Below are 11,070 nucleotides of genomic sequence, written 5' to 3' on the forward strand. Positions count from 1 at the left end.
CACTGGTTTAGGCGTGAAAGCGTAACAGACAGACAGACAGACAGAGTTACTTTCGCATTTATAATATTAGTAGGGATCTTTTAGTCTATGTAGTAAAAACTTGCAAAACTATATGTCACTTTGTTATTAACATCGTGATATATTGTTATGTAAATTGATATTATATTCACTTTGATTGCTTTTATTGAAATCGGTATTTATTTTGTCTAAAACCTATACCATTTATGCTTTGCATAATGCTACAAAATTATTATATCTGTCTGTATCAAGAATCGTCACATGATTTACAAAATACGCGAAACAACTACCATCGAACTTCCATTTATTTAAGAGTAGCTCTAACCCGCGTTATTCATTATCGTTATCATTCGTGGTATCCGGTTTAAAAGTAGCCTTTGTGCTAATCCAGACTTCATATGGATACGATAAACTGGTTTCGCATGAAGAAGTAACAAACATCCACAGATCCATCCATAATCTATAGTATTTTAAAAGCCTTATATCCTGCTCCTATGTTCAATAACGTCACAGAAAGCATTGCTATCATCATATGATGCATGCTTTTTCTCAATGCGCATATTGCAATGTAAAGACATCTATTTTGCTATTTTTTTGTAATAATAGAAAGTGACTCCAAGGTCGTTCTCATTATTTAGCGTAAACACTAGTGACGGAACTAATGAGCACCTACCCATCTAGCTCTTACTTTTAGTCAATTAACGCGAAACAGCTGGTACGATGTTTCATTCCGGAGAGATCATTATATGAAAGAAATGTGCCGCTTAGTGTATTTAAATCTCGGGAATAATATAACTTACTACCTATCCTGCTAATCCTACTAATATTATAAATGCGAAGGTTTGTTAGGATGTGTATGGGTTTGTTGCTCTTTCACGCAAAAACTACTGAACCGATTGCAATGAAATCGGTACGTAGACAGCTGGACAACTGGAATAACATATAGGCAACTTTTTATCCCGATATTCCTACGGGATACGGACCTATGCGGGTGAAACCGCGGGGCGCAGCTAGTACATTATAAAAATGAATACATAAAAGAAGAAGAGAGATAAGAAACATACAAGAGAAGCAAATTCTTCAAATTTATTCACCGTTGACTCGACACTTGATTTAGTATTTTATCGATCAATCCATACAGCTTGTATAATCATGTCTACAGATAACTGTTTGTGAATAAAAAGTGGACAGTAAAAGACCGCTAACAGCTCGGTTGGGACAAGGCCAGCGATGCGCGACGACGAACCAAAATGACAATACCAAGCGGTACTATCATGTGTGTATAGAAAGAAAAACTTGGAGTGGTTGTGGTATCGTATCGTATCATATTTTTGTGTGTCTAGTCCGCGTTTGTACCAGATGCATATAAGAGGAAAATCCGTTGAGTGGTTTGATGAGGCGATGAGTCAGACAGGGATACATTTACATTTCTTTTCTTATCTATGAGTTTAGTGGGGGTTTGTGGTAAAATTTTTATGAGATTGAGCTTCGATAGATAAGAAATTGTACAGATTTGAACCCATTTTTGGATCTGGAGGAGTACCTCCGTTGATGACTTTTTGTCGAGAAAAAGAGTTAATATTTTTATCGTTGGTGTAAAGTAAATAGTAAAGATACTTTGTAGAATAGATGTAGAAGAAAATAATTATAATAAATGAGTAATTAAAACAAGGCTATAAAAAAATTTGCCAATCGCCTTGTATGTGTAATAGTTAATTTATACAGAGCTTAGTGAAAGGCCTAATACATTAACATTAAGTTTTATTGTTCATATTCTTACCACTTCGGCCGCCTAAAAATATTAATTTTCTAAAATGAAAAGAAAACAGTCCAGTTGCTATGGATAGAAAAAATCTAATATAGATTCACCATTACAATTTTAGTCATTTACGCCTATCTTATAACAACTAATATCGATCATTTATTCTTTATAGTACATATTTACAACTGAATGAAAAAGAGATAATAAATTACCAATATATAAAGTAACACGCTGGCATATATGTACTAAAAGATGGCCTTATTGCTCAAGAGCAATCCCTTCCAGACAACCTTTTTGTGTCGATATAACAAAACCTACTTTTTTAAGAAGCCTTTCGATGATTTGAGAAGATTTAAAAGCCTTACATACGTAGATCCTATCTGCATTTAGAAACATATTTTCGCGTTTGAAATATTATTCGATAATATATGTATAAGATAAGATCATAAATTACTGTTTACAGTTTCACTTGCGTTTAACTTACTTCATTAAAACAATGTTAATAAGCAGTGAAAACATTTTGGACTCGGTTCAGAGGTTTCTTAGATTACCTATAACAGACTCACAATCCACGTAGCTCTGCGTCCTATAAAAATATACTATATAGCTATCAAAAACAAAAAATAAATCTATCGGAATTTAATTCGTTTTTTTTTCGAATCGCAAAGTAATCACAGTTCATAGTGTAGCAACAATAGCATTAAAAGAAAATTAATAATATAATAAAATATGAAGAAATTATTTAAAAAATATATTTATAGCTAACCCTACGACAATCAGGTACAGTGACAAATTTATAGATAATCATTTTGAAATCCATGACCTTCGATTTAACGCGGTTTTACGCTTAAATGTATACAGCTAATTTCTATTTGTTCAAACAACAGAATTACCATGGCAGATACTCATTCTAAAAACGTTCAGTTTAAAAATGTAGAAAAAAGCAATATTTTTTTGTTCAATCCGTATATGTTTCCAGCTATTTGTTCATAGAAGAAACTTAACTCATCACGATAGAAGCCTGTTAATTTAAAAATAAGGAAAGGAGGATAGATGTTCAGTTTTATAAATTGGTTGGATGAAAAATAATCTATCATTATTTAAAACTTAAGTACTGAGTTCATACAAATATTTCTATTTTAAACTCTATGTAATTTGAATTTTTAACAAACCTTGAAAAAAGTTGAAAAATCAATCCAATCGCTTTTAATGAACACACAAAATTACACTGTTCACACATTCACTAAAATTGCCTGTAAAGAACTGTAATTATTTTTTTTATTTCGTAATAAAAAACAATTTCCGAACGGTATCGATAGCGCGCTGCTAAGTTTTGGCGGTAACTGACAACTGACAGCACCGATGGCGCGGATGTCAAACGCGCTCCGGAAATATGAGTATTGCATTTCTAATTCGTTGAGACCCCTTTGTAATCGATAACATAAATTAATCTATAATGATATGAAGAGGGGAACTTTCTAACTTTGTATATTTGTAGAGAATATACAAAGAATTGATGATCCCATTATGAAAATTATTTTATCAAAAAAGTATAGGCAATTTTTTTGCAGTTTGCCAGAAGCAGTTTAAAATCCGGCAAGCGGCTACTGTTCATTATTTTTATTCCAATTTACCTATTATGAAAATAAATCTATCATTATTCTGGTTTTACAAGAGCACTTGCTACTTTAAAGATACTTATTTCCCAAAACTGCCCAATTAGGCATGCTCCAGCGCTGTTAGGTACACATAATATTTCTGGTTTATGGTTATGTTAATTCATTATTGTTATTTTATTAAAATTCCAAAATATCTAGCAACGCAAAATATTTGAAAGTGTGCAGTAAATTGGTGTTGTAAAAGTTATAAAACCTTTTTTGTAGTATCGGTTTTCGGATAATAGGCATTCTAATTCTAATTTAAGCAAAAAATATGTAACAATTTTGGAGATTCGGCGGAGATCGGTTAGTGTAATTATTATTCATACATCTTTAAGGGTTTAAAGATGTATGAATAGAGGGTTTTATCAACATTAACAGAAAACTTTGCGCATTCACAATATCAATAAGATAAAAAAAATATTGAAAATCATCATTTCCATTATTCTTTATTTACGAGCGGTCCGCTCCGGCTTCGCCCGTGGTACATATATAGCATTAAGCCTTCCTCAATAAATGGGCTATCTAAAATTTAAAGAATTTTTCAAAACGGACCGGATTTTCCTGAGATTAGCGCGTTTAAGCAGACAAACGAAGAGTTTGTTGCGAAGACCTTTATAATATTAGTACAGATTTGTTTCAAATTAATTAATTTATTTTGAAACACCTGCTTAGTCCCCAAACTAAGCTGACTTCTATTTGATTATGATAAATACCATCAAAAAGGTTAAAAAAGCAAACAAATAGTCACGGTCGAAAACACCTCATGCGTGCTCTATTGTAACGAACGTTTGGCAATGCGGATGTGATGAAACTCTATAGAGATAGCTATCCAATTTACCTTGAATATGGGTTTATTTATCGTGGATTTTTGTCATAATACTGGGGTCAAGTATTTTTTTAAACAGCGCAAACTTCGTATACTACATATATGTACAGTTACATAAAACACAATCGCGTAAACGTAGAATCGATAATAAAAAATGTCTCGCTCTGGCAGGACAGAAGGCTGATCACCTACTTGTACATAAAGAAAATCGATTAGTGAAACAGCTGCATATTATCTACCTCATAGTCCCGAGTCCCCTAGTGGGGACTAGGGGACTCAGGACTTCACACACGAGCTACGCATCATGTGAAATCTGGTAGAACAGATAATTAAGGTATGTAGTAAGTAGTAGTAAAAGTATGGTAGGTAAGGGATATAGGTATATAATATCAGCTGTACTAAACATGCGCGATTATGATTTACAAACGTAAGTTTCTAGTATTTATTGTGATTTAAAGGTCAAAAATTTTATTCCAAATAAAATAGTAGTCATAATGCTATATGTATAATGAGGTAGAATTGAATAAATAAATGTTTAAATACTAGCGAGCACTAAAATTGGCACTATGTCTAGAAGATAAATAAATATTTGTAATTGCACGCCGGTTCTAATTCACGTGTTGGAAAATCAATTAAATAATACATTTTTGATATTGTTATTTGAAAATTTGTACGTAGGTAATCAATTTTGTGTTGATTGCAACCCTGAAGACGATATTTTTTTCTCCGGTAAGTTTTTTCTTTATCAGAATACAAGGTATTTTTCGACAATAAACTTATTATTTGTTATCCTAATCCTGTATTCCTAAAAATCTATGGTTTAAATAATTCAAAGGCGACGGTTAGATTTGAGAATTTCATAAAATGTAAAAATTGTGATTGGCTCTTGAAATTACAGTATAGCGCCATCCAAGGAACATATTATGCATTACAAGTTCAGACGTGTAACGATAGATGGCGCTTTTCTAAAAAACCTCCAGCAGGTTTTCTTTTCAAACCTATCAAAATTCCAATGTAACAATTTTACAAAGAAAATATGGAGGATTATTTAAAAAAAGCTTTGAAAAAGTTACCTGAAAAAGTTAAAATATTAGGTAGCTGTATACAGCGCTCTACGTAATATTTTAACAGCCGATGAAATAACGAGGTGTCAGAGCAGTGTTAAATTAACTACAGCAGTTAAGTCTTCTATGGTTATATTTTCTGTCTTCACAAGTCTTTTGGGAACGGTCCCCAGAAGACAAAAAAATGAATGTCTTATAATATGCGATAGAAGAAATAAAAGGTAATGCTGCGTGCATTACCTTTTATTTCTTCATTAATCAGACCTTATGACTTAACGTTTAACATAATATTATATTTAAGTAGTTAGTTAATTTAATAAACAAGAAAGCGAGTTTCTTTGTTTGTCGTTCACATCGCAACGAAGATATTTTATGGAATGATTTTGTATCTGTAGAAGGCTAGAAAGTTATACAGGCTAATATTAACCGCAGTGAAATATTCCATAATCTCTCATTCAATATAGCAATCGACTAGAGTAATTTTAGTTATGTCTAGTATAATGTTATGTCATCTGTCGCAATGTTCTTATGTACTTACTTAGTTTTATTTATGCCATTTGCAAATAAATAGCAGACTCCAGACACAATCCCAGCCAGAAGGCCGAGACTGACTCCCGTAGATAGAGACAGCGTGTCCGGCATTGTACTTCTCTTTCGCACTTTAGGTTTAGTCCATTATGTTAACAATTATTTGATTTGATCCTTAGCAAGCTATAGTACCTGTAATAAAGAAATGAAAATATGAGCAAAATGTAAGGTAATAAAAATACGTGACGCACAGGTAAATGACAATTGTAAACTACAACGACGACATAAATAATGTGCAATTTATCAGCGAAAGTATTTGGTTCATCCTTATAATCATTATAATAATATAAGCCAATTCGGAATACCTATCAGTTCTTATAACCAACAACATAAGTATTCATTGTTACTCAGTAATATTACATTATTTCATCCAGTTAAGCTTACGATTTTTCCTTACAATACTTTGCGACTTCAAAGTTTTCAGCGTTACCCACCAGTGCTATTCCTTATACTAATATGCTATTAGCTACGCCCCACAGTTTACATCCGCACGTAAGTCCTTATCCCGAACGAATATAATATAACGGGATAAAAACTTCTTATGTGTTATTCCAGTTGATGTCCAGATATCTACAGTTCAGTTCAGTTTCAGTAGTTTTTGTGTGAAAGAGTAAAAACATACATATATACATACATCCATACTTACAAACTTTCGCGTTTATTATATTACTAGGATATACTTAAAGGGTTTTAAGTGTCACACTGATTGCCATATAAACCTCTATGAAGCGTTTAATATAACACGTAGGTATCAACGTGTGCGATGCATACAGGGTAGTACGTTTCAGCGGTACGGTCGTACGTCGGTACGTTTCGACGGTCAGCGTGTCGTCAGCGTGACTGTAAAACGAACATAAGGTTGTCATAGTAAAGTGATGTGTAATCCAACAAATGGCCGGATCAAATGCGATCTGTGGGAACATCCCACGAGGTGTAGTGGGGTTTATCAGCTGTGCAATTCTACATGGGAACCGGCGATAATGCATTTGAATATGATCGTAAATTAAGCTGCAATCTTATCTCGTAGAGCAAGACGTAGGTACGGTAATTGTAGATTGTGCGCTAGGCTGTGCTAGACTAAAGCATTAGCGCATTCATGCAGATAATAAATTATAATATGGTAAAAATATCATAAGAATCAGTGATTGTAAAAATATACTACCTAAAACAGCATAAATTTTACATATATGAGATTTGTTAAGGTTCGTCAAAAACACGATTTTTGGCGCCTTTTTATTGTGGCTGTGTTCGAAATGATTGATACGTATAATACAACTAGCTGCGCCCCGCGGTTTCACCCGCGTAAGTCCGTATCCCGTAGGAATATCGGGATAAAAAATAGATATTGGCCGATTCTCAGACCTACCCAATATGCTTACCAAATTTCAGAGGAATCGGTCAAGCCGTTTCGGAGGAGTATGGCAACGAAAACTGTGACACGAGAATTTTATATATATAGATAATTTAAAGACGAATTAACAAAAGTAGATTGATGTCTAACTTTTGATTACCTTGGTACGTAATACAAGCCTAGATTAACACCAGACTTGCCTTTTCATGGACTCATTATCGTAGTTTTTACGCAACGTACTACAACTGTAATAAAAGGTTTTACGTGGAATATGATAAGGGATACAAATATTGACTCTCTTCACGTCTTATCATCGTCATTACGTTGCGTAAAATAATGAAGCGTTTAACTGTAGTGTAGATTAGTTTTAAGGTACACATGGTGCACCGTTTCTAAAAATGGAGAATGGATTTATATACTGTCCAGGCCTTGTCGGAGTTCTTGTATCGAATGCTGCCCAGTGAGCAGTGGGCTTGCCAAAGATTTTGAATGTTTTTACTATGCAAGGACTTCGATTAAAATACGTCACAAAGTTCGTTATAGACGTAGATAAAGAATAAATATGTTTGTAGAAACATGTTATCTTTTAAAAATTTATGGTACATATTCCTACACACATAACTCTTTGTGTATATAATTCTGAAAAGTTTCATTATATAACGTTATAAATTTCGCAATATGGTTTGGGTCTGTTCACGGTTTGGTAGAACATAAGTATATTATGAGTTTTTATTTGCCTTTAAATGGATTTTCTGGAGATAAGTACTATGTTGAGTATTTTTCATTATAAAATAACTAACATACCCGGCTACGCGTTGCTGTAGCTGAGGAATAATTAAAAATATTAAAAACTATCCTATATCTTAAGTTGGACCAAATTACACATAAAATGCTTAATTTTATCAATATCGGTCGAGTTGGTTAAGAGTTCATTGGGAACATCCATCATGACACTGGAATTTTATATTATTAAGATTACAAACAGTTTAAAATGTAACGAACACGCTTCACTGACGATTTTATAGTTTTGTCACCAATCCTTGATAACTTTATAAAGCATTCTAATGCTAAAAATTTTATCGAAGTATATAAAACTGGAATTAAATCTGCCCATTTAAAGTGAATCAAACGAGTTTTTGAGACGGTTCTATAAACGTGCAAGCATACAAACATACAAGTTAAAGTAATAAACGCGAATTAAATATATAAATCAATTGCTTGAAAAACAAGCATACAGCTCTAGTGTGTACTATTATAATTTTAACACGTCAAAGCAAAGCTGTCATAATAGCAACCATCATTGTCTTTTGTAATATAATTCAAACGATTTTATACTTCCTTGTGTTATTTTATTATTTTATAATATTTTTACACAGTTTTGATGATTACATTCATACCAATATGACCGCATCGAATCTTTTATTGCAATGTCTGCTGGGAATGCAGTGTAAGGATTTCGTGATACTAGCAGCGGATCAGAATTGCACCCAAAGTATCTTGGTCATGAAGGATGGTAAGGTTCTCTTTACGCTGGTTTACTATAAATTAGGTTTTAGAATCAGCTCCATCACATCACGCTGAGGAAAGCTGGCTACAAGTGATACTCCACAAGAACATATTGCCACAAACGAATTGTGTCAAATATTCGAATGTTCACGGGCGAATGCGTTGGCCGCTTAAAGGGTAAGGGAAGAGGAAAGGATTGACGTCGGGCAAGAAGGAATGGACTGGGGTCTGGGATGGATGAGGCAAAGGAATTGAACCTCCGGCTCCCCTGCTCGCCGTATGCACAGCATGCTACTATTTCTCGTCGTTTTTCTGTGGAGGTGTGGTACTTCCCCGGTGGGAACTGGCCCAATTTACGGAAGCGTGCTCGACACTCACATTAAAAAAAATATTTGAGTTTGTGCTTCAGTCGTTCGTAGGGATATAAATAATTTACCAGAAAATTGCATTTGACAGTTTCCAAACTAAGAGAATGAAGACAATAAAATACTTATTGTGCTACGTGATGATAAACAAACGTATATTTATGACCGTGGTACATTGAGGAACAATCGTATAACTTATGAAACGAGTCATTGTAAAATGTTGTGTTAATATATATACGGCGAAGAATCTAAAAACTTCTGCGTCAGTTGAGCTCAAATATCGTTGCGAAACAATATTATAGCCTGCTGTAATAATTTTCGTATTGTTTTAATTTATTTCCACATTTCTTATGGATGTCATTATGATGTGCAACTGCGCAGCGAGACAGGGTGCAGCTGGTTTACTGTACAGTTATTATTATCCACGATTAGGGTAATTTCAAATTTGTAATGGTTTTCCTTGTATTTTTAACTGCAAATTGCGAAATTGAAATATCAAATACCTATCCTTGTTTCATTACATTTACTCTAAAATATTATATTTATATGCAATTTAAAAGGACATTGGACAAGGAATACACGTAAGTGTAAGTTATGGACACGTGTCTAGACATTTCCGATAGCATTCATAACTATAATTATTAGCTTAGCACGTCAGCCCCGACTCCGTCCGGTTCTGGAATAGCAACAATATAAAATATAGTCATTTAGGAATAATAATATATTTTATTTAGACATGGATGTTTCAAATAGATCCAGTAGTTTTAAACAAACAAACACACAACCAAATAGTTCTTCGTTGTAATATTTTAGACTAAATATACAAATGTATATGGGATTTGCACGGGGGGTAGCCAGTCAGTTGATCCAAAAAATGTATATTCTTTAATTTTATGTGTGAAGGTTTTTTAGCCTATACCGCCTGCTAAAAAAAGAAGTAAATTTTACGCTATTAACTACTTTTTTTTAGCATATTCTGACCCACTTCTCAATCAAGGACTACCATCATTCCTTGCGGGAGTTTTTTCCTGGGTAATACGAGGGTTTTATATAAACTTCTAGGCGATTTACCTTTTTAACCTCCCCTAAACTAAAATCTAGCAAGGCCCTTGCAAAAGCATGTATACGAGATCATAGCCATAAGATGTACGTGTATAGAGCTTGTTAGCATACTACATGACAAGTAAATATGCCTCGATACTCTACGCTCCACGTCCAATTTTGATCGTGATAATTTCATCACGACCACGATTGGTCGACCTAGAATTTATATAATTGCACCCACATGCTATGTAAATGATTTTCATTATTTATAGCTGTTGATACATTTCACTAGCAATTCACTTTTTAGTTACATTATCTGCGTATTGCGATTTATTATTCAATCTAGTTAATATAAATAAACAATATTTTACACGTTAGTTATATATAATTTTTAAAGACTGCTTAGAAGGGTATGTAACATGCTCTAAAAAGACATGTATTTTTAATTGACTTTTTTCATTTTTAAACACGAACAGAAATAAATATTATATATGTAGATAATATTAGGTCAGCCACTCAAGGTGACTTCAAAAATTATTAAATCGATATTGTCCAAACATTAAAAATGTTAAACATATCCATGATATATACAATGCATAGGATAGTCTGGAAAAGATCACCACCTAGCAATAAGAACCATTATTACATGTTTTTCTTTTATTCTATGTTCTTTCCGTATTTTTTTAACTTCTGTGTCTGCAGTACTGTATTGATTAAATAAATTAATTAATGTTATTGTGCCATATTTTCCAAACAAATCAATTAAAAGAAAAACAAACCGCATCAACGATTTTGTACGAATAAATTAGCATACCTAGTCTTGCCATAAATATTGTAATAAAGAAAAAAGAAAATTGTTAACTGCAAATAACATTTATTACTTTT

The 11,070-nt window shown here is 33.1% G+C and overlaps 2 protein-coding genes across 2 annotated transcripts in view; one reads left to right on the top strand and one right to left on the bottom strand.

Annotated features, from left to right (window-relative positions):
* Positions 1-11,070, bottom strand: part of LOC119829399 — a 38,566-nt gene that overhangs the window by 14,525 nt on the left and 12,971 nt on the right. Inside the window, exon 2 of the mRNA XM_038351879.1 lies at positions 5,870-6,051. Coding sequence (XP_038207807.1) covers positions 5,870-5,973 — 104 coding nt within the window. The 5' untranslated portion in view covers positions 5,974-6,051. The remainder of the gene's footprint in view (positions 1-5,869; positions 6,052-11,070) is intronic.
* The window catches only part of LOC119829400 (proteasome subunit beta type-2-like), a 7,809-nt gene continuing 5,410 nt past the window's right edge, over positions 8,672-11,070 (top strand). Inside the window, exon 1 of the mRNA XM_038351880.1 lies at positions 8,672-8,783. Within this exon, the coding sequence (XP_038207808.1) occupies positions 8,672-8,783 (112 nt within the window). The remainder of the gene's footprint in view (positions 8,784-11,070) is intronic.

The sequence above is a fragment of the Zerene cesonia genome, chromosome 10 (genome assembly GCF_012273895.1).
Source record: "Zerene cesonia ecotype Mississippi chromosome 10, Zerene_cesonia_1.1, whole genome shotgun sequence".
NCBI lineage: Eukaryota > Metazoa > Arthropoda > Insecta > Lepidoptera > Pieridae > Zerene > Zerene cesonia.